Source organism: Amphiprion ocellaris, chromosome 3 (genome assembly GCF_022539595.1).
Source record: "Amphiprion ocellaris isolate individual 3 ecotype Okinawa chromosome 3, ASM2253959v1, whole genome shotgun sequence".
NCBI classification, from domain to species: Eukaryota; Metazoa; Chordata; class Actinopteri; family Pomacentridae; genus Amphiprion; species Amphiprion ocellaris.
The window spans coordinates 6676775-6701254 of record NC_072768.1 but is presented as its reverse complement, the minus strand read 5'-3'; the positions used below and the strand labels follow the sequence as shown (position 1 = coordinate 6701254).

The following is a 24480-nucleotide window of genomic DNA, read 5'->3' as shown; positions in this document are numbered from 1 at the left end:
TCCTATGAAGAAATGAACGGGAGTGAATATCAAATGAAGCACAAGCATAGTCTGAAAGTTACCTTTTGGCAAGAAAATAAGAATCCTTGTTCTCTTTCTCTGTGTTGGCCTCTTTCTGTTCCATTGTGTGTACAAATTAGGGAAAATGGCCGCAGGAAGGCGGAACATAAACAGGATTAGAGACAGGAAGAGGCAGGTTTGGAAGACACCATGGCTTCCCCAGAGGGATGGAAACAACCGTATTTGTATTTTGCAGCAGCGGGCCACTATGAATGAGGAGATTGTTGAGTTGTGAGGATGAGTAGACAAATCACCAAAGCCACACCTTGACTGAACCTTTCCACTCCATACCTGCCTCAGTTTTTCCCTTCACTTGACTTCAAATACAACCTTTTAAGAGCGATGACTGCTTTTCAATTGGATTTCATGATATGATAGGTGATTTAATGAACTGCAGTCTCATTAACTTTCTTAATTACCATATGGATCTTTGTCTGTGGAACGCAGGACCTTTCCACTGGCGTAATGGAAAACATCTATTGCTAGCGATGTGACAGAATGAAGGAAAGTGTTGGCCATTAAACAGTATGATTAAGAGGAAGAGGGAGTGAAAGAAAGAGGAGAAGAAAGTCATGCCTTAATTAGCAATGGCAAGTTTATGGACAGGCAGGGCTGTGGGATTTAAATGCAGGATTTTAATGGCCCTGTTTTAGCACTCCTGCCAGGCCAAGTCTCAAGCTGTCCACCGCCTAATACACACACCCATGACTGCATGCCCACTCACAGTCATGGGTGTGTTCACATGGACTCACACAGGCCTCTCAGCATCTGCCTCACGCCTTCCCTTCTCAATGTAAATCAGCAGTTGTCCGAGCTATCTGGAGCCAGCTGTTAATGTACACTCTGCGTGTCTTTTTACTTTAGAAATAAATGAGCTTTCTCTCTGTTCCATCACCGCTTAACTAGTTTTTTTCTTTTCTGAATCTAGTTCAGCAGCTCTCAGACATATGGAGATGCAATCTTCGCTTCATTTCACTTTGAGGTTTTCACTGCCTTTTCCTTTACCTTTTCACATACTTTATTTTCAGAGTCCTTTTTATCTCATTTACTCTGCGTTTTATCATTATCATGCACACATCTGCTTTTTCTCCTTCCATACGTTCCTTTGATTTCCATTTTCAAATGGATTTCAAGGTTCCAGATCAAAATGAACTTAATTTTGTGTCTTTCTAGCAAATTTCATTTACAGACACTATACATGATTGTTTCTTTCTGCCGCACTGAACAAGCCACTGCACGGCCATGAGGGGACATTTCAGTTTGTGCCCTTCATTTGAAGAGGTCATGCATGTGTGTCTATGGAAAAAAATGACCCACTGCATACTCCTTAATACGCCACTGCCATGCTCTTTGTCATCTTATCCTCTAGAGGGCACTGTCAATGTCAATGACTACAACTAAAAGGATTTTTTAAAAGTGCAAGATGTAGAAAGATGTAGATGTTAAATCTCTAGTAACAAAATTGCTTCTCATGATCAGTAAAATCAAATAGTTATCATTCTTATTCATGTTATTCTCATTCTCAAAACCTCCAGACCAACACTTATGCACTGCAAGCCTACAGGGGTTTAAAGCTGTTAGCAGAGCTAACTGTTGTAGCTCTCTGTCTGACTCACATGCCAGCTTTCCTCTTGTCATCTTGCAGATTTGAACAGACACATCCCAAAGAGCACCATCCCACACATGACATACCATTTCATCATTAGAAAGGAAGTTATGCAGAGCCCTGTCACCCACATTTATTGTGTCTTTGTTATGTTAACTTTCATATGCTCACACTGTCTTCATCCTGTCTTACTGAGTTCGTCTCTATGCCACCAAATCGTGCAGAAACACAGACTTTAACTATGAGATGTACAAAGCATTTCTAGAAATTATGAGTTAAGAACAGAATTGATTTACAGCATTATTGAGTATGTAGCAGTATATCATATTTCTTGTAAGAAATGAACTAAAAATCAGTCAGCCTTGTTGGTAGCTCCAGAGTTTTTGTGTTTGTTGATCTGGTTTAGATCATATTGAATCTATCAAATGACATTTTGCATGAATCTGCTACTATCTATGTGATCATAAGGCTGTTGTTATATCTTGTCATTTGTTGTTGTTATATGTTGTATTTTGCTGTCATACTGATTCAATCAAAGCTTTGACATTTGTTTTACTTCTATTTGCATTCAGGCCAGGCTAGTTGTTCCTATGGGCTTTCTTTTCCAGTAAGCATTCTGTTGTCCAAAGTACCTGCATGTCGTTGTCATAAGTTTTATTCATGTGGTCGCGGAGCAAACACATGGCCAGGATTTTCTGTCGTGTACATTTGGCTGGAAGTGAATCTAGTGAGAGTGTGACTAACTAGTTTCCCCTCCGAGCACACAGGGCATCGCTGTAGATGCAGTGACTACAGCATGGCAGTAATTGCTATGGATATAGGACTCATTTGTCTTTCTGAAATGTCTGGTCTGAGAGACTTTGGCTAATGTATAATTCAGCATTAAAAATCAAAGACCGCGTCTCTGTATCCACCTCCTCATCTTTCTATGAATATTGTTCCTTCATCCCTCGACAAGACATGATTTGATGTGAGAAACAAGCCACTGTTGTCATGTCACTGAGTGGAATGGAGAGTGGCATTTATCCTCTCGCATGTAAATGTTTAGTTCTATTTAGTTGTCAATTGAAATAAGAGCATAATCATTCAGGAGCTTATGTCTTTGTTTCCACACTGTAGTTTTCGGTTAGCTTTTTTTGAGGTAGGTGCTTTTTCGTCTTTTCTTCGCTGTCTACTTCCCTGTCAACTTTCATTGTATGAAGGTTCTACAATAGCATGAGGAAAGCATCAAAACACCAGCAGTCTTTTGTGTCTTTTATGCCCTGATGGGGAGGTATTTGTTCAGAGCCTGTCAAGAGTCTCTTCTTGATGCTCTGCTGCCAGGCGCTTGTCAATGGGCAGCACCGCAGATGCAGAATTTCCATTAACGTTGATGTTAAAATTCACATTTTGTTTCTCTCCCTACCAAAGCTGTCATAACTTTTCTTACGATCTCTTTATCATCTCGCATCTGCTACTGCTCTGCTCGAGAAATAAATATGTCATTAATAAAAATCAGGTTTTGAATGCTGCCTTGAATGGCTAACTCAGTCTTTTAAAATATAAATGCTTTATTACATTGTTTGTGACAAGACCCCTAAAGGACTGCATTCATGTTCTTGGAGTACAGTTTAGGCTGTCTTGTGGAGTGAACTTGATCTCTGCAAGTAGCTCTCCAGATGTCTGTTTTTTCACAGAATTCCATTTAATTCTCTATAGGCAATCTTCTCATCTAACTCATGGCAAGAAAGCAAATAAGTCAGTATATCCCTAAATGTTGAACTATAATTATTTGGAGGTAATGTTGGTTGATAATACAGCAGATATAAAAGCTTTGAGTTAAATTACAAAGAGGACATTTAGCACATCTGTAAATACTCTGGTTTAAATGAGACACTTATTGCTTGCTGGTAACAAAAGTTGTTGCTTTACAGGACTTCTCTGTAATGACGGTAGCATAATAAGTGGCAATAAACCCCTAAACCGAACAGTTATTCAAAGAGACAAACACTCAGAGGTTATTATTATGCGCTCTCATTAGCTTGTTAACTGTCTTCTTTGCACCCCAAGGCCTAATTCTTGGCTTATTAGCAACATGTCATTCTCAGTGAAGTCACGGTTGCTATGGCCGAACAGTTGTCTGGTAACAGGAACACATAGACGGGTCAATGAGAGCACCTGTGCTATGTTCTACCTTTTATTCATACTGATAGTGAGCGAGCACAAGCACTTCACAAGGCTTATCAGTAGTCTTGGCAATAATGAGAGTTGTGTCTGCCACTATGAGTTTTCTTTAAAAGAACTTAGTCTCATTTTAGTAACTGCTGCCTCCACCGAGATGAATCACACAGTGTACCTGAGAAGGACGCAATGTGACAACAGATGCTGTCAAAACTCAGCTGCATCTGTCAAACTCTGTAAAGGTCTCAACTTGAATCCTCAACGCCTTTTCATTACTTGAGAGTTTTTCATGTCCAAGTCTTTTTCTTCATATTTTTTCTCCCCTTTTCCATTCACTCTTGGCGAAATAATAATACCAAGCAAATCAAGTCTGTCTCCAGGTATCGATTATAGCCCTAAAAACTCATCTCGGTGTCTCAAAGTTGCATATATAGAAGTTTCTCACCATGAAAGTAATCCCATCCTGCCTGAAAATGATTTAGATGTAGCTCCACACTGTTGTTTCCTTCAGAATGTGCAGATCAAAGAAGCCCCCCACTCACGATGTGCCTTTTAGCACGTAATAAACACCATATAGCCGTGACACCAAGGTTAAAAACTTGATTTTTTTTTCACTGTAGGGGTCTTTAACAAAGCACACAAACCCTCCTGAACTCATATAGTGTTTACCATTCCTCTATGCCTGAAATAGCCTTAACCCATTTCTCAATTTATCTATTTAACTTGGACAACTTAAATCACCTTATCTTGTGTCTATCTGTGCCTATCTTTATAGATCAATTCGCATACTGTATCTGTCTGAAATATAAGGTTGATATATTCAGATTTTTCTCACTCTACAAAAGTCCAACGAAGAGACCAAAATTACATTATTCAGTCTCTCTGGTTTTGCCTCTCAGCTTCAAGCTTATTCAAGATGTAAAATTTTAAAGACCAGTCATGAATATACTGTTTTATTTCTGACAAACTCAAAGTAACTTGGACACTAAAGTTTGAGCAAATGTTACATTGTAAATAGTATATGTTTTCCACTGCAGACTGACTGAAAACTGTCGCCAGCATTTACAGTCCTGAACAAAAGTTACATACATTTGTAAAGACCATGTGAATCATGGTAGTCATGAGTTTCCAGTGACTCCTATATCATCATACTTTCATCATTTTGGTTCTTTCATAGATTTATTATAGATCTTATGAAAATGAGAGACTGCCATGCAAGGAGGAAGCCTCTCCCCAAGAAGCAGCACTTTAACATTTAACTGAAGTTTGCTGCTGATCACCGAGACAAAGAAAATGTGCTCTGCAGGAAATTTCTGTGGTCAGATGAAACAGAAATTTTGCCAATTTGGCCGCAATGAGGCCTGTAACCCCAAGAACATCAAACCTGCAGTCAAGCATGGTGGTGGTAGTATTATCCTTTGGGGCTGTTTTGGTGTCCCATTGACAACCTGTGGATTGTGATGAAGAAAAAAGTCTGTGTCAGGAAGCCAACAAGTTTGGTTGAACTGTCCCAATACTGTCAAGAGGAGTGGTCAAAGATACAACCAGAAGTTTGCCAGAAAACTGTGGGTGGCCAAAATACTTTTAACCAAATACTGGCATTGCTATGTGTATATTTTTGACCCTGCTGACTTCTAGAAGATCTATAATAAATTTAGAGATGATCAGAAATCTGATAGAGGACACATGGTTTTCAATGATATCATTACAGAAAGTTCAGAGGTATAGGAGTCATTAACCACTCAGGATTGCCATAACATACGCTACCAGTCAAAAGTTTGGACACACCTTCTCATTCAATGGTTTTTATTTAATTATTTTTTACATTGTAGATTAATACTGAAGACATCAAAACTATAAAATAATACATATGGAATTATGTTGTAAAAAAGTGTTCCTCTTTAGGAAAATATCACAAATTTTAAAAAATAAATAAATCAATGAGAAGGTGTGTCCAAACTTTGGACTGGTAGTATATATGATTTGTACAAGTGTATTTAAACTTTTGTTTATGACTGTATGTCTCATGTGGTAACTGCAGTAAGTTTTAATCAGTATTATACAATTTCCAGGTTCTCTTGTCCCTAAAAAATTAAAAACAGGATTATGTTTTAAATGACCATGCAAGCACATGCAAACTACCCTGTATAAATACAAGCAAAATAGATAAGTAACAGCAGCGTAGTCCCGGGCTATTCTTGCCTTCTTCCCCCGAGGCGTGTGTCGTCAGACTTGTTAACATCTGTCTTGTTCTGTCCTCCACTCTGCCGGTGATTTTCTTTCTGTTTATCACCGTACCGCTTTGGGCCTAAAGCCAGGTGTGTGGGAGTAAGACACAGAGAAAGAGAGAGAAAATAGATAGAAAGCACACAGCGAACCGCTCTGTCCTCGCTGGAACAAATGGACGTGGATAACAGCTGGACAGCCTGCAAAGATTGTAGCACAAAAGGTGAGATGATACCGACCAAAAAAAAACAGTTTATTTCCATGAAAATACTAAATGGGACTATTGTCCAAAAATGGAAGTGTTTACTTTCTGTTAATCTTATTTGACCTTAAATCTCAAACGATTTTTATGTATACGTGGAAAGGTTAGATAGTTTCATTATGTTATTACCCCTTATGTGTCACATTAACGAAACAACTTTACCTCCATAGCGCCTCCGGCTTTGGAGCAACCGATTGAATTAGAGGAAACAAACACGGCAGCCAGCAGTCTGCTTTCTCAAAAGCAATAAACTCCTAATCATCGAGGGATAAAAAATAACCGATGCCTGATGTAACCAGAGGCAAACTACCTCAGTGTGTGTGTGTGTGTTTGTGTGTGTTTACGGTAAGTTGGAACAGAATGTATGTTACTGTGGTGGGTATCAAACCACACACAAGGAGTGGGACCAATACCCACTTTCAGTCTGCTGATTGAAAATGATATCAAGCCTTCATAAGTCAGTGGGTGGTCCAGCCCTGATGAAACAACACTGCTGGCTGCCTATTGTCATTTTGTTCCGAAATTGGTACTGTTTTATTATTTCCCCTTAGATATTGATTTTTTTTCCCTCTGTTGAACTTATAGGGCCAGTGAGCAGGCCTCGGCTCCTTCCTGCGGCTTCCTGTCCACACTATTTTGCAGAAAAAACACACTTACATTCGCACGCCCTCAAAGAATACTCTGTGTATATGCATATCTTAAAAGTATAGGAATGTAAGAAGAAATTCATCGTATAATACATGAGGCCAGACGACGAACAAGAGAAATTTTCACATCAACTCTCATTTAAAATTTAGCAAAAACATTCCCCGCTGTCAGCTTTGAGCTGTAAAGCTGAGCCACTTTGAGTTGCATTTCTTTGGAGAGACGAGTCCTCTTTTTTTTCCATTTTACATTGCAGAAATGCTGCTAACCAATTACAATTGTAGCCACAGTGGAACAAAATGGTGTTGAAATGAAGAGATCTGGAGGAAGACTGAGAGATGTGATCAAAAGCTTCAGAAAAAGGCTAGAAAGTAGGCCCTGAGATGGGATTTTCTGTGTGTTCTGTGAAACTGCTGTCTCCAAGTTCAAGATTTAGTTGTTTTTAAAATTCAAGTAAAATTCCCAGTGGCTGAGAGCTCACTTGTGATTTGTAGTGTCCTTCTGCCGCATCTCATACGATGAGTGGAAAGACTTGCCTACTTTCTGCATCCTCACCCCTTCCTATGGGATCTTGGAAACTGGAGAGGGGTGTTAGACTTTTTTTCACAGAAATCATTTTCACATTTCACAGTAGGAAAAGCATGGGCGTCGATGCTAAAATGAGTGTTGGCTGAATTTCTTTTATCTGTGTCAGATTCAGTTTGCTGGTCTTGTTTGTGCAACACTGCCACCTCTGATGAAAAGACTTCACAGTGAACTTGTTCTTTCATTCGGGTAAAACCAAATCTTTTAAGCTCATACGTAGTCTCTACTTTTTTGTCCTTTCCTTGAGTTTGGCTCTGACAGCCTTCTGGTTTGACCTTGAAGACGATCACCCTGAAATAACGGCACAGTACCGATCCCTTTGGTGGCCTGCGGAGCTGCTACCTGCTGCTGCTCAGCATGACGCTACACTGTGTCCTTGTTTGTTGTTCTTATATATGTGCACTTCTGTGGGATTGTGGGCTTCTGTATCAGTGTGTCAGTATGGGTGCGAATCACAGGGAATGCACTATAGATATGGTACAAAACAAGTGGCTTTTCTGCATCAGAAATTGATGCTACAACCTGAGCTGCATTTCTGACAAAATGCCACAGAATCTAAGACGCTGTGTTTGTTTGTTATGCATACACATGTGCGTACACACATTTGCATGAGCCTGAGGAGGGTGTTTATATTTGTATTCTCAAGCCAAGGGTTGGAAAATGACCTGTCTCCTGTGATTATATCCTGAGTAACCAGAAGTGACGAGGTAATTGTGAAATCTATTTAAAAGAATTGCAGCTTGTTTCTCCCACTCTCTCTCTCTCTCTCTCTCTCTCTCTCTCTCTCTCTCTTTATTTCTCTCTCGATGTTCCTCTGCTTTCAGGTCATTACTAGATCTTATTTTTCTACCCCTACCCGTCACCATCCTTTTCATACGTCCATGTTCTGGCATTGTTCACCGTCTATTTTCTTTGTTTATTCGCTCCTGTTTGCCTCATGGCATCGCATGTCTTGTTCTGTTCATGTTCCACATTTGCCATTGTGTTTCCTCTCCCCTCTCTGGGTAAGTGTGTTTATACAAAAAACCCAGCATCAGATCGATCCTGTGATGTCGCTAAGATCAATAACACGGAGAGTGTCACAGTTTAACCGGCAAAAGAGTGATGGACGATTTCTGCTCAGCTTACACTTTCCACATGTTGGCATTTAGTTTTCTCTTCTCACTCAGTCCTTTTTTTTCTCCCACTTTCTACTCTCTCTCTCACACAGTGGCGTCCATTCCTCCCCGGACTGAAATATGAAGTGATAGACTCGGCCTACATCTCCCTGTACACAGGTAAGAACTACTCATTCTTGCTTATATACTGCATGGAAAGTTTTTCTATCATCTTGTCACAGAAGCAAACTAAATGTAGTGATGAATTTTAAAATGGACTTACTAGTTTTGTGTGCTTTGTATGAGAGACACGGGATACATGCTACTCATACTAGAAAATTATGTTCTTTTGTCCAGCTGAGAACTTGCCATATATAAAGAAGACGTCATGCTATTAAACCAGCAACTTCATTAGTTCAATCTAGTATCCATTATCAGAAAAATCTGATCAAATATAAAACCATTTAGCTTCACTTTAGGGGCCACATTCAACAGAAAATGAGACAAACGACTCAAAACAAAGCAAAAAAGACAAAAAAATTAGACCAAAAAGTTGCAAAGCAACAAAAAAATGGACAAACAACAAAAACAAAACAAAAAATTACACAAATGACACAAACAAGACCAAAAAGGACAAAAGTGAGAAACAAAAAAAAAAAGTAGACTAACACAAACGAGACAAAAAAACACAAAGCGACAAAATAACAATACAAAACATGGAATAAAGCAAAACACAAGTGAGACAAAAAGAAACAAAATGACAAAAACCTGAGACAAACGACCAAAGTCAGACCAAAAATAAGACAAAATATTACAGAAATGAGACACAAAATGACAAAGGAACAAAGAGCATTCTAGTATTTTACTTTATGATCAAACAACTTGTCATGGTCTAGAAATTGTTTTAAATTTATAGTTTTACAAATTTACAATTGGCAGGTAATGTCTACCTAGTAATTTTTACCCTTTACAAAGTCATCTCGTGGGTTGGATTGGACCCTCTGGAGGGCCAGTTTTGGTCTGCAGGCCGCATGTTTGACACCCCTGATTTAGGCCATTTGGACAATGTATTTGCACGTGTTTAATATGCATGTAGACATATGTAAGCACATCAGCTACAGGACATGATGGTAAATAAGTACAAGGTTAAAAATAATGATTCAATAGCCTTAATAAGATTGTTCTGTCAGCCTTCTTGGTGTCGTTATGACTGCAATAAGACATTTGTAAGGCCACAATTACCAAGTCACAAGATGCACCTAAAACAAATTTTTATGGGGTTTGAATACAAACAATGCCTGCGAGGCTGAGCGAACAAGATAAAGCGATGCAGTTCGTGACAGGAGGTGAGAATCAGGTGATAATCATATTTTGGGAATATGATGCTTGTCAGGAACAGTAAAAAAAATTGGATTCAAGTTAATATATTTTGCAACAACGTTTACTTGCTCTCAAGACCAACTTGGTTTTCTTAATAGTGCACTATAAATCTTTAAGTGGACGAAGGGACACTGACTCTGCTTATTTTCTTTTTCAAGTGTGTAAAATAATTAGGAATAGTTCTGTAAATTTGGTAATGTCCACCACACTATCTGTAATTTAATGTCGCAGAGCCAACTTTTATTTTCTCATTATTGTTTTCTACTTGAGAATAGGGCTTTCTTGCAGATGTCACACAGCAAATCTCTACTATGTGGGGCCAAAGCGAAGATAGAGAATCTAATAGGTGCTCTATTTTTATCTATAGGTGTCATTCATAGCAAAGATGGGAACACTAGCTCCTGAATCGACGTCTAACCTCTATAGCTCCAAGAATAGTAATGTGTCACAAGAATTCAGTATCGTTAGCAGGGGAGAATGCCGGCTGCATAGAAAATGATGTGTGGACTTGTCGTCTTGGGTAAAGCTGTGGATGTGTGCCAAGTCCTGCCTCCTTGTTTATGACAAGTTATGTCAGAGAAGAATGAGGGAACATACGGTATATGAGGTCACCATCTCCTCATCATTCTCCCTCCACCCATTCATCCTTTCTCCTCCCTTTATGTCACGCTCTTTCCCTCGCTACATTTCTCCATTCTCTCACACTGGAAAGTACTCGATATTCATTCCTGTTGGAGAAAAATACATTTATTCTTCTATTCCAGGACACTTGTTCTCACTGCTGCTCGGTTTAATTAGATGTCTGCTTGGCTTTTGGTTAACATTATTGTGTTTTTCAGCAGTTGTAATAAGAAGCATATCATTTCTTGGTATGACTTGGGGAAATCATGCCCATGCTCCATGCACTTCCCTGCTACAGGCTTGTAGCTGGAGGCTAAGAGATGGGTGGCTCAGGAAACAGTGCCACATTGTACAAAGACTGTACATCCACATATATTTTTGACAGTTGTTAGCCTGAGAAGTGATCCTGAAATAGGCTCATATTTAGCAGCAAATTCACAGAACACTCTCCGAATGGTTTTCTTGTTCATGCTCTTGTACTCTTCTTCTTTTTCTTGTTCTCTTTCATCTTCCTTTTTTGTCTTCTTATTGTCCTCCTTCTTTTCCTCCTCCTTCTTCTCCTCCTTATCCTCCTTCTTCTTTTCTTCCTCCTTCTTCTTCTCCTTGTCCTCCTCCTCACCCTCCTCCTTCTTCTTCTTAAATGCAGTATTATTTGCCATTACTATCAGCATATTACTATCAGCATATTTGTCACTGGACTAGCAGAACAGTTCACCACAGTTTTGAAATAAATTCTCATGTGTGCACGCCATATACAGTTCCTTATTAGCATAGTAATCCTGTATATTTTATTATTTTTCTCTATTTACCAGCGAAAACGCATAAAACTGCAACCTCGATGTCAGCCCTTAATGTGTGAAGTTACACAATCACAACCACGTAATCTCTGACATTTACTGCGCTGGCAAGGGAATACAAATAAGCACAAAACAATAAAGAGTATCTATGTTAGCATGGTATTACCCCATGGGGAGGCTCCAGCCCAATATCTGTGCTGTGTGTAAATTCACGCTGTAGTTTTTATGCTAACCCGGATGTATAATATGTGAAACAAGATGCAAATTTATCCAGAGAAAGCGAAGGTAGCTCCATTGTTTTGTTTGTCTGTGGCCTTGTTTTGAGGATCTCAGTAATGTAGATAGTTAGTCTTGGCAAACGCTTGTGTGTACTAGAAACCGGGAAAGGTGATCAACAGATGTCTCATTGTTAGAAAAAAGGAAGTTTGAAAATGCTGTGTACAAGATGCACACAAGCACACACAGTGACTGTGCACACTCCACCCTCTGGAGGGTAAAAATGATGCTGACCACCCTGTTAATTATAAAGCATTTCTCCCATCAGGCCTTGCTCCTGACATGCCATTAATCACACGTGCTCTCTCCTCCTTCCCCGCTATCGATTGGTATAATTATGACTCTGCTCTGTTCTGTTTTTGTTTACTTCCAACTTTTTTTTGAACCTCTCTCTTCAGCTTTTGTTACTGTTCTCCCCCTCTTCCGCTGCTTCCTTTCATTCCTTCCTTCCTCCTCTGCCTCTCTTTTTGCCTTTTTTTATACTCATCCTTTTCATACATGGCAAAGATTTATGATAATTGTGGCACTGGTGACATTTTCTTTCCAACAGTAAACATCAAACTTGTCAGTTAAGAGCATCAAAACAGTAAATGCAGCAATGGATCTTCTTTTGGTCCTTTTTTTACACCATGTCTGCTTCAGCTCTTTACCTCTCTATCACATTTTCATTCTTTCAGATGAGTCCAGTCTGAAGATGAACAGTGTGGACCACATCCCACAGACCTTGGCCAGTCACATCCGTCTCCTGGAGGAGTCTCAGCCAGTCCAGGGTTTGGAGGGAGGCAGCAATGTGCTGCACGGAGCCGATATGCTGAAGCCGGATCCCAGGGACACCTTCTACAGCAGTAAATCTGCCACTCATCATTTCATGCTGTCCCCTTTTCTTTCCTGTCTCCATTCTGATTTTCTGACCTGTTGTTTTCTCTAACTGCCTGATAGACTGTGTGGCTCTCAGTCTCTGCGGCTGACATTTTAGCTGTATTCACAGAGTTATTTGGTCTGGCTTGGCTGTGTTCCATTTTTGGTGTGTTTTCCTCCTTTTTTCTGTCATTGCCCTGATCATCTCTTACCTTTCTGACTCCTGTGTTTGTTTAAGACTAAATCCAATACACATATTTGTTTGGCTGAGGTGTCAAATATTTACCTCCCCCTCCTTCTCTGTCTGTCTCCCTCTTCAGCTCCAATGATTGACCCCTCTCGTCTGGAAAATGTTCTTCCAGCCTGTCTTTACTCTCCAACCTACGTAGTCAAAGATTTTCCTATCGCCAGATACCAGGGCCTGCAGTTTGTAAGTAACCATCCCTCCTGGTCAAAGACTGATGTTTTTCTCTGAATCAGTTTGTGTGAGACCATGTGCATTTTAATTGCCCACTCTTGCCTAAATTGGACCTGCAGGGTCGTTAGAAGTGCATCCCTTTTAACCTCCTAAAAAGCAGCTCATTACAGACTCAGAGTAATATTCAGATCAAGTAGACTGAGAACAGAGAAGCTACATCTATGCTGGTTTGAACATTACCACTGCATCTCTGCCTTTGTATCAAACAAAGCTCAGAGGAAGAAGGTTGCGGGTAGTGTTGAGCGCTGCTCCCCCCTTTAGGGCAACACAAGTTACTGCAGCAACTGCAAATGAACTGGAAATGAGAACCATGAGTTACGCAGCAAATGTTAAATTTTAAAGGAATCTCCTTAACAAAATGCAGCATTATGCTGAAGGGCTGATTTTAATAGAACACTGATGTTAATCTGAACCTCACAGAATAGTGACAGATGGAGATCAGCTGCTTCTATCAGTGTTTTGTGGTGTCATTGCATTTTTCGACTGACATTTGACTATTTTTCAGGTCTATCTGTCTTTCGTCTACCCCAATGACTTCACACGTCTCACCCACATGGAGCGAGAGAACAAATGTTTCTACAGAGAGTCGCCTATCTACTTAGAGAAGTAAGGGCACTATTTTGTTTATCTCTCAGAGAGCTAAGGGAGCATTTGTCTCTGTCTTGTATATATGAGCGAGTACACTGATTATGCAGAATAAGTGGCCAAGTGTCTGTGAATTCGATGGCAGTGATTCATGCGTGCGACCTCTCGCTAAGAGATTAAGTTTATTATGCCGCGAGGCACGTTGAAACTTCAACCTGCTGCTAATACATGTGGTTGTGTGTGTGTTGCCTCTTGTTTTCTCTGCCAGATTTGGTTTCTACAAATATATGAAGATGGATGAGGAAGAAGATGACAGACCATTCTTCTTCCCTAACCCAGATGGTAACTAATAATGAGCAAACACACACAGACTGAACACACAGACACTCACATATGTATATATAAACATATGTGTACATGTTTATTTAACTTTGAGTCTCCTTCATGGCTCCAGATTTCCTAGAGGAAGAGGAGGTGGTAGATACAGAGGACGAAGCAGAGATCATTGGCACACAGTCCCCCAAGAAGCCATCTCATCCCAGCCAGACCAGCCACACATCTAACCCCTCCCATCAGCACTCAAAGCCGGGACCAACACAAGCCGGCGGAGAGGAGGAGGAAGAGGAGGAAGACCCCAATGAAGAAGAGGAAGGAGCAGTCAATAGCATCGTACACCGCAGAGAAAGGAGACACTTTCCTCACAGCGATCGGCAGATGGGTAGGGATCTGGACAGAGACTGGGGAAGAGATCATACCAAGGGAAGCATAAGACAGGACACCCGGATGGGCATTAAAGAGGCCCAACCTAGGGTTCATCAACCTGATATGGACAGCGTGGTTAGGAGTCGCTCTCTTTCCTGGATCCACACTGATCCCGCAGAGCTGGATCCTGTCAGGAAAGGTGAAGGAACAGGTGGTGCAGGAGCGGAAAAGGGAGCTGAGGCACGACCCAAACTCAGCAAGTCTTCACTTCTCTTCCCCCAGAAGTCCTCCCTCTCTGCCCTTGCAAGTCGAGCCAGGCAGATCCTCAGCAACTCTGCCCATAGCAACAACCTCCACGATAACAGTAAGCTTGGCGGGAACAAGAAGGAGAAGAAAGAAGAAAACAAGATTTACATCACCAGACCGAGGCCTGCCAGGGAGAGGGAAAAGGAAAGGGAGAGGGAGAGGGAGCAGCGGCGAGAAAGGAGGGAGGAGAGGATGTCTCGCCACCCTAGAGAGGTGTTCCCAGGGGTGTTTTTGTACCAAACTGGGAAGACCACAAGGCTGGTCAACCTGGGTGCCAAAGGACATGGTGGGGGAGGTACAACAGGAGGTAGGAGCCTGATAAGTGCCCCTCAGCTCTGGCCCAACCCTCCTACAAAGGAAGGTAAGGCATCTCCTCACAATGGAAGCATCAACATACAGAATGAGAGTGCACAGAAGTCTTCTAGCAAGGCAGCTGGGGCAAAACAGCCAGAGAAAAGCAAGAGGAAAGGCGAACCCTGGGATTTAAAGACTACTGTCACGACGGATCTGCCCAGCAAAGGAGACCTCCTAATCCACCTGTCCAATCACCAAGATCTGCCTCCTCCAGTTACCCCACCAAGGTTAAACTCCACTGAAAACACATTCCCAGGTCAGTCCCGGGTCACGTCTTACCTCAGGACCTCAGAGATTACAGAGTCCCAGCAGCAGCCAGACCCAGAACCCAACCCAGTCGACATTGACCGAGATACAAACCGCTCTAATCCCGACCCTGATCCCGAGCCGGAACCAGAGGAGGGTGAAATGTCGGACTACAGCTACGAGGAGGTCGAGGCTCGGCCGGGCTGGGCAGAAGAGAGCATCAACTGGCAGAGGACCTTCTCAGTCAATCCGATGGACTTCGAGCTGCTGCGCTCTGACTGGAATGACCTTCGCTGCAATGTGTCTGGCAACCTCCAGCTGGCAGAGAGCGAGGTGGTGGACGTGCTGGCGCAGTACATGGAGAAACTCAATGAACACAATGGAGGGTGAGCATAAAGTGGAGCGAGTGAGAACAATGTGAGACAAAGACGGCTTATGTTTCCCTGCAGCCTTGTAAGTTCAAATGTGTTTTTTATGTTAACCATTATGTGAAGATCAAAGTAATTTTACTCGGAGCATGTTGGTCATGCCCCGGTGCTTTGACGTCTTGTTAGCAGACTTCAGTGTGCTGATTACCATTTTCCGCTGTAGTGCTTACAAACCTTGATGTTACTTGCGTGAGGTGGCTTCTCTCTGTTTTCGTTGTGCTCCTTTCTTCTTTTCATCCATTTTTTTTGAAGTGGTCTACCAATACACAAACGATAATTAACACCGTTGTGAGAATGATGCAAGAAACCGTCTTTTTTATATACAGCCTGTCGCTGTTTTCTCATGATGTTCTTTATCTCTGCCCCAGGATCTACACCCTGCTGCGAATCATCAATGTGGAGAAGCGACGTGACTCGGCGAGGGGGAACCGCTACCTTGTGGAGCTGGAGCTAATGGAGAGGGGCCGCAGCGTGTTGCGTCTGTCAGAATACATTTACCTGCTGCTTCACCGCGGCAGGCAAGGAGAGGAAAGTCTAGAGAATACAGACTCTGCCCCGGCGTCGGCACCGGCTTCGGCACCTTCCTCTGCCACGCCCGGCGTCACCACACCGCCACCACCTCCTTCCACGAGGTCCCCCATCCGGCTGGGAGCGACACCCTGGAGCACTGCCTACGCCAAGCCTCTGCTCTGCCAGCCAGTCATGCTGCAGTGGAGGAGGGATGTCATGGTGCACTTTGTGGTGCCAGGTCAGTCATCCAAAAAGGATTCAGCACAAGAAAACATAATGAAAGAGACTGTCTTTTCTTTCACCTCTTTTAATTTTGTTTTCCTAACTTGCTGCTCTTTTCTATATTTGGTCTTACTGTCCTTCAGTGAAAAACCAAGCTCGCTGGGTGCAGCAGTTCATCTCCGACATGGAGAATCTTCACCGGCAGACAAAGGACGACAACTTTAGCATCATCATCGTCGACTTTGAGAGTGAAGACATGGATGTGGAGCAGGCGCTTAGGGAGAGCAGTGTGCCGAGGTGTGTGCATGTAACACAAGCAGCCCCACATATATTAAATTAAATATTTTTTAAAGATATTGTGTGATTTCTTGAATCTATTTGTGTTGGCAGATATGAGTATCTTAGGAGAGAAGGGAACTTTGAGCGCTCAGCAGGACTGCAGATTGGCGTGGACACTATTGAGGTTAGCAAAGCAAACACACACACAGGGAAGACAGCAATATGCGGGCTGGCAGGGAAAAAAGCCGCTCACTGAAGGTCAGACGCTCTCACTGACCACATGGCCTTTTACCGGCTGATGGACAGACAAAAAGAACACTCATGCATAATGAATACATCACTGCTAGCCTTTATCTTCGAGCCTCACCCACATAGCCCAGATGTGGATGATGGGGAGTTGCTGAGATGGATAGCTGCATTTCTTCTGTCATTTGTGCGCCATAGCTGTCACATTCAGTCCCTTTCACGGGTTATTTTTGTGCATGTGCCCTCACGCCATTCTCCGCCTGTCTCTCTATCACATCCGCATACGCACCCACCTACGGCAGCTTGGAGCAGCTGGAAATTTGGACAGACGTTGATCCGTCAGTTGAGTGTCAGTGCTGTCACGATGGGATGACAGGGCTGTCACTCATGTCTAAATGACCCGCGGGCTCTTCAAGTGAAGACAAGCCACTGATGCCGAACCCAGACGTCTCCGCTCTCTTTAATCCTAAAATGCGTCATTAGTTGCACATGAACATCCGCTTGCAATCAGATGCCCCAGGTCCACTGTGCACAATTTCCTTTTTCTCAGACAAAGGAGCGATTTAATTATTTAATGAAGCTGTACCTTAACATTTTTCCTCATTCTCTTGACAGGATAGTCACAGCATCGTGTTCTTGTGTGACCTGCACATCCACTTCCCTCTGAATATCTTGGAAAGCATCAGGAAGCACTGTGTAGAAGGACGCCTTGCTTTTGCTCCCATTGTCATGAGACTCAGCTGTGGCAGTTCACCACAGGAGCCTGATGGTAACACACGAATAACACGCATGCATGCACAAACACATCTGTGCTCGTATTAGCATAGTTTTCTTCCTTTTAACTTTCAGCAAAGTTTTTAGTTTGACTCAGACATCTACTTTGTATTCATAGTGCAGGTTCTCTATTTACATATATCATAACTACACTTGCATTAGAAGCACATACTTGTGGAGGCATCAGAGTCTCTTTTTATCATAATGCTGATGCAACACGGTGAAACGGTGCTCAAAGTTCTCTTTTTTTTGGCTTCATAGGTTACTGGGAAGTAAACGGCTTTGGCCTTTTTGGAATCTACAAGTCCGATTTTGATAAGATTGGGGGGATGAACACAGAGGAATTCAAAGATCGATGGGGGGGAGAGGACTGGGAGCTGCTGGACAGGTAACTTTACAACATAACCCTTATTAAAAACTCTCAAGTTGTGTTTTCTTATCTTGAATTCTCAGTGCAGCAGACTTCACAGTCTGACTGGAATAAAACCAAAACTGTCTGTTTATATAGAAATTAAACTACACAAATAAAACACTACTTCTAACCAAGTTTTTCTCCTTCCTACCCCTGTAGGGTTCTACAGAATGGTTTGGAAGTAGAAAGACTACGCTTGAGGAACTTCTTTCACTACTACCACTCCAAAAGAGGCATGTGGAATGCCCAAAACAAGAAAACTCCTAAAGGATAGCGCCCCCTTTTGGTGGGAGGATCCTAAACCTACCTGCAGATCCACTGTGTGTGTGTGAGAGAGAGACCTGTAGGAGCTCACTCACTGCCTGAACTCTGCCTTTTTTTGGAAACTGGCTCCCTTCAGGGACACCTGTGTTTCGCCATCGGGCCCTGTTGTACGTTTGTCTGTATGAGGAAACTGAGTCCAAACCAGAAATTTGAAGGTGTTCTCTTTACACAGACAGACCTGAGTCATCACTTTGCCTCACTGACTGAACTACTGTACAGAGAGAAGCGAGATATTTTTGTTTCTCCTTCTCTCTGTCCTTTTTGGTGCAATGTTTTCAGACAGACTGGAAAGCAGCTGTTTTTGTGAGTGTGTGTGTGTGTTTGTATGTGTGGGTAAGTGTAAATATATATATAAGTGTGCGTGGGTATGTTGCCGCTTGCGTGTGTGTGCGTGTGTGCGCGTGTGTGTGTGTGTGTGTGTGCTTAAGATGACAGGAAGCACCTTTTTTCTAACAAGGAGATGTGAAGACAACCTAAGATCTTTTTTCTAACATGCTCTCACATGGGAGCCTAATAGAATGTGTGTCAAAATGTTATTCAGATAGATTTCAGACATGGTGGCGTAGCTCGAGTAGAGGAACTCTGTGTTTGGTAAAAGCAGTATTTCTAAATACATCAAATTACTACCTGTTGGATATCATTTACTAGAATGACTGAAGTGCTGAACTTCTCCTTACAACTGATATTATGAAAGTTTTCTAATCAGGAAAAGCCCTTTTTCCCAAACAGATACAGGTTAGATCATATTTATATCTCTTTCTGTCCCTCTCTCTCCTTCTGTGTCTCTTTTATCTTCAGTTTATTCCCTTCATCTTTTCCAATGTCATGCTACTGTGTGTAAGTAATGTCAGTTTAACATACTACATTCATTTTAATGCAAGGTATTGGTTATGACTTGATTATTTTTGTTTTTTTGACATAAATTTGTTCTGCTGGTAGTTATTTAAAAGAGGTTTTCATCTGTCCTGATTAAGAATGCACTAATATTTGGGATGCTATTTCCTGTTCTAAAACACTAAATTTGTGAATTGTTCACATATTTAAACTCTACTGAATATCATTCAATATCCCTTCAAATCTTAAGCTTTACTGTCAGCTGGAACAGAAGGAGAGCAGAGGACAACGGAAAGCTTTCTGACGTTTGATTTAATGTTATTATACCATTTGTTTAAACACTTTCTGAGCTGGGTGTTGCGTTTCAAATATTGGATTTGAGGGATGAAACCTTTATTTCTCAAATTAGAACACCACAGAGACAGGGAATGCTTAGCTATTGAAAATACTGATGCTCTTCTCTTAAGCTTTCTAACAGAAGGGAGACCAGTTCATGTGTCGGACACAATGTGGCAAGGCATGGCTGTTTCACAAATGTGTGCCTTTATCAGGGTTTGGCTGCAGGCAGTTTTTAAGCTACTCTAATGACTGAAGGGGGCAGGGAGAAACAGAAATACAACGTTATTTATCAGCAAGCTGTAATGTCACTGTAAATTTAGATACACTGTAAAAAAAGAGGGAAATATGGTTGTATTTAATGAATTGCAGACGTGTCAGTGTGTTTGTTGTATGATGTTAAAAGCAAGAAGGATAGGTATGGGTAAAGCGGACATTTTTGATGATGTGAAGTGCTCGGCTACTGCTGGTGAGACAGACATAGAGGAAGAAATGTTAAGAATGACTGCTGAGTGGAAACAGAGGGTGTGATGGAGACTCAGTGGCAGCTGCAGTCGAGCAGGACCCCACCTGCTCCCATTATTTTGGCTGGAGGCTGGGCTCCTAATGCCTCTGTTTATGCAACATGGTACTTATATTGACGGGGAGTGGCTAGAGGGCTCTGGGCTGGACGTATACATGGATGAGAGCTAATGATCTGTTATTGACTATATGATTGTCAAAATGCCCTCCAAGATCCTTTTTTGCCTCTACGAAAAAGGTCTCTACTGTACACCATTTAACACTGACATGGGACTATTTAAAAAGACAGCAAACACATTAAATATAAGACTATATATATATATATAAAGAAACTAAATGAAAAAAGGAATATACATTCCAAGGTAATTTCTGTGAAATTGTTTTGTAGAGAAAAGGTTTTAAGAATGTATTGTACTTTTATTTTGATTTGTTGGTTTTTTGCAAATAAAATTTTATGCTTACGTCCGGATAATACTTTAAGTGTGTTTTTTGTTGTGTTTGTTAGAGGGGTAAAAATAAAAGAAAAAAAATCTCCATTCTCTGTCTGGCCACATGGTGGAGCTCCACACACATAAGCACATGTATGTGCAGAGGTGCAGTGGTTAGCTGGCTGGAAACGCATGAAAATAAAGAAATGCATAACTTGTGCAGAGGTGGATTGCTTCGGCATAAATGAAAACATAATATGAATAAATAGGTTTATAATCATCCTCCTGCACATGCACACACATGAACAAACACTCAGGCAGTGCATCAAATCTCATCGTCTGACCACATATGTGCACCTAAATCTGATTATGGCAACCAGGGGATTTCATAAAGCTGAATAGATTTCTATAAATTCCATAGAATTCACTACACAGCCTACCAGAAATGTGTCACTCAAAAGTTTTTGTCAATCTGTCAAACCTAACACTTGGGGTGTTTTTTTTATAAATACACTGCAGATAATTTAGCTGAAATAGGAAATACTCAAATTATACTGCAAAGCTGCTTAAGGTATGTTTTAACAAGATTTAAGCAGCCTCTGGTGCACTTTTATTTCTAGCTACAAAAACTAAACAAGTAAATATGATATCTTGTTAAAACACTCGCTCTGCTGCTGACATCTACTTACCCATTATGAGTTCAGTTCCTCTAACATCACATTCATTGTGTTTTATGACTAATGCTGGGAGAAAAGCAAACATTATGAAACTAACATTTTACATTTCCAACTGAGCTGATGTGTTTTTGGACCACACTTGCAGAGTTGTTGGTCCCCCAAGTGTGCGACTTTGTTCTGGGTGGTGGTCTGGCTTCACGCCTGCCTTGCACACACACACACACACACACAGAGGCCATGAGGTAATAGTGTCCACATCACGGCTACATGAGCTCCACATGAGGCAAGTGCTAACCTCCTGCGATCCCCTCTGCATGCAAGCTGTGTGTCTTCTGCTTTGACTAACAGCACCAAAAAGAGGGAGGCTAACTGGACTGAAAGGTTGACTCCCTGCTCCCCTGACTGAGTGATTCATGAACGTGAGTCTGTGAGTCAGTTTTTCCACTTTGAATACATACGTAGCATGTACTGTAATGTCTGTATACAAGCAAGAAAACATTCATCACAGCCTCTTACATGAAATGTAGCAGCCTCACAGGTATAGGGAGTGAATGTTTGGGCCTTAAATCCATTATGTAATAGAGCTGGGCTTTGCTTCTTGTGGAGACACACCTTACTTGTCTCTGTGAGTGTAGAGTGATGAGAAGCAGGTAGTCACAGGCCTCTTTGACATGTTTACTTTAATTCACCTCAAGCATGTTACGGCACTTAACCACGAATTACCAACAGAGCTGCGTGATGATTCAAACTGATACATTTCGAAAGAGGATTTTTCTCAGGCTTTGTTTGTAAAAGCGAGAGCTGCCACTTTTTTCGTGTTACCTCTGCTGACCTGGTACTGAATGGGCATAATGTAGATGACTAGTTAACTAGCACACAGCTTCTCACCTGAAAATTAAAAGATTTTATTTATTTTTATTTAAGCCATTTCAACACTTGTGTTCTCCTCGTAAGCTCTTAAAAGGCACTTTCAATGAAAACCCTAAGCCTCCTCTGATCAAAATAAACACTGCTCCACCTCTTAAATCATTGCAAACGGCTTTGCAGAGCCAGTTTCTGTTACAGGCTGCAGGTGAGATTAGCTCATGTGCAGGCAGCAAGCCAAGATCCAGTGAGTAAACGTGAACAGATAAGTTGTGTCTGACTGATTTGCATTTTGGTTCAGTAAACTAAGCAGAGGAATTTTTCCAGTCCCAAATCACTGATGGGGAGCTAGCCATGAATTAGTGGATTATTTAGTGAACATGTGCTTGGTTTTAAGGTAGATCAGGCTTTACATTATTACATTTAATTTCAAATTGTGTTAAAATGATAAGAATTGTAATTGCAAGCACAAAACAGCTGGAGATATGAAGTCTTAAGTAGGTCACACATGTCAAGGGACTTTGTTTGATGCGCATTTGAGGCAAAACAAAGTTTACTTCTCTCCAAATTAGGAAAGCTTTGGACTCTACTCTGATTGGCTGTTGCAAAAGTCGGCCGTCTACTGATTGGTGCTTGGGCTACTTCCGTATTGTCATTCAGTAGAGGCCCCGCCCCCCACACATCTGTAGCTGCGTCTCCCGGCAGGCTGCTCATGACGGGCGACGTGAGAGGAGAGAGATGAAGTAAACTCGGACTTTTTCCACCGTTCAAACCGAAAATAAAATTAAAAGAACAACTATTTTTGGCTCTGCTGAGCGGCTACATGGAGCTTGTTTTATAAGTGTCTGTACTCAGAGAGCGGGGAGGCATTTCGTCGAGTTTTTAAAGACTTTCGGCTGCTGGAGGGAAGTTTAAATCCAGGTGTTGGTCGGAGGAAAGGTGAGCCGGCTGTCACTTCGGTTTTCCTGACTTCCCTGTTTGTTAACGCGAAAACAAAGTGGGTTGATGCTACTTTTTTATCTAGTAAGATTGTATCTGCTTGTTCGGTTGTAGTATTTCGCCGTCCTGCTCTGAACTCCGCTCAGCAGCATGTCAGACAAGTGCTTCGCAGCGTAACCAGTCCATCCAGCTCGACGGGGAGTCACGACGGCTACTTCTCTGACTTCCAGGTAAACCGCTGACCAGGTTTGCCGCACCTCCAGAGTTTCCCTGAAGCGGCCACTTGGACAATAATGGCTGGTTTTGGCAATGTCCACATGAAAACCCTGGAGGACCTGACGCTGGACTCCGGCTACGGGGCGGGGGACTCCTGCAAATCCCTCAGCCTGTCCTCCTCCAAGTCCAACTCGCAGGCCTTCATGACGGCCCCTCACCGGGGGAACTGGTGGTACTACTCCGGCTCCATGAACAGCAGGAACAACAGCTGGGACACGGTCAACACTGTCCTGCCCGAAGACCCGGAGGACATCTTCTCCAAGTGCCCCCGCTTACCTGACTTGGAAGAGTTCCCCTGGACGGAGGAGGAGGTGGCCAAGATCCTGCGCAAAGTGGCCGAGAGTGGGAGCGTGAAATGGGGGCCTCCACCTGTGTTCTCCTCGGAGGCTGTGAGGCGGCTGTCCGCTCTCCTCCGCAGGGCTCTGATCCGCATCTCCAGAGAGGCTCAGCGGCTCAGTGTCATGCACTGCCGCTGCACACGCTTCGAGGTGCAGAGCGCCATGAGGCTGGTGCTCAGCTGGGCTCTGGCCGACCACTGCGTCTCTGCTACGGTCAAGGCGATCTCCATGTACAGTATGAGCGCCGGCGAGCTGCTGAGGAAAGGCAAGTCCGCCCGCTGCGGCCTGTCCTTCTCCGTGGGACGCTTCTTCCGCTGGATGGTGGACACACGCATCTCCGTGCGCATCCACGAGTACGCAGCGATATGCCTGACTGCATGCATGGAGGCTCTGGTGGAGGAGATAGGAGCCCGGGTGCTGATGGCCGAGAGGGGTCATTCAGGGCCGGATTCGGGGTCAGGATGCGCCCCGGTGAGTGCAGAGGCCTTGGAGGGGGTGGTGAACAATGACGCGGAGCTGTGGGGAGTCCTGCAGCACTACGAGCACCTGATCTGCGGGAAGAACGCCAATGGTAAATATATTTTAAAGTCTCCCTTTAGCGCGTTTACATCAACATAATGTTTGGTTGTTCTTGTGGGTAAATTGACGCATGACAGGCTTAAGTGAATGTTTTGCTATGTGGTAATGCATGTCAGATTTCACCCCAAACTTTTTTTTTTCTGTCACACTCTCTCCTTGCTGAGTGCTGGTCACAGCTTTCCACTCTCTCACAGTCCATGTGTGGAAAAGGTGAACTGTGGCCTGCTGCTGGATACAATAGCAGCTCT

General features: G+C 42.4%; 2 protein-coding genes across 3 annotated transcripts in view; both read left to right on the top strand.

The window, feature by feature from the left end:
- Positions 1 to 20605, top strand: part of b4galnt4a (beta-1,4-N-acetyl-galactosaminyl transferase 4a) — a 156943-nt gene extending 136338 nt beyond the window's left edge. The window contains exons 9-20 of the mRNA XM_023284670.3: positions 8755 to 8821; positions 12393 to 12560; positions 12894 to 13003; positions 13557 to 13657; positions 13905 to 13978; positions 14091 to 15630; positions 16041 to 16420; positions 16548 to 16701; positions 16795 to 16867; positions 17545 to 17698; positions 17965 to 18091; positions 18275 to 20605. Coding sequence (XP_023140438.2) covers positions 8755 to 8821; positions 12393 to 12560; positions 12894 to 13003; positions 13557 to 13657; positions 13905 to 13978; positions 14091 to 15630; positions 16041 to 16420; positions 16548 to 16701; positions 16795 to 16867; positions 17545 to 17698; positions 17965 to 18091; positions 18275 to 18389 — 3063 coding nt within the window. The 3' untranslated portion in view covers positions 18390 to 20605. The remainder of the gene's footprint in view (positions 1 to 8754; positions 8822 to 12392; positions 12561 to 12893; positions 13004 to 13556; positions 13658 to 13904; positions 13979 to 14090; positions 15631 to 16040; positions 16421 to 16547; positions 16702 to 16794; positions 16868 to 17544; positions 17699 to 17964; positions 18092 to 18274) is intronic.
- Positions 20606 to 22807: 2202 nt separating this feature from the next.
- abtb2b (ankyrin repeat and BTB (POZ) domain containing 2b) overlaps positions 22808 to 24480 on the top strand; it is a 58601-nt gene continuing 56928 nt past the window's right edge. Inside the window, exons 1-2 of one of the 2 annotated variants that reach the window (XM_055009006.1) lie at positions 22808 to 23039; positions 23154 to 24224. In XM_055009006.1, coding sequence (XP_054864981.1) covers positions 23333 to 24224 — 892 coding nt within the window. In that variant the 5' untranslated portion in view covers positions 22808 to 23039; positions 23154 to 23332. Of the gene's footprint in view, positions 24225 to 24480 lie in introns of both variants that reach the window. The other variant, XM_055009005.1, reaches the window with a different exon arrangement.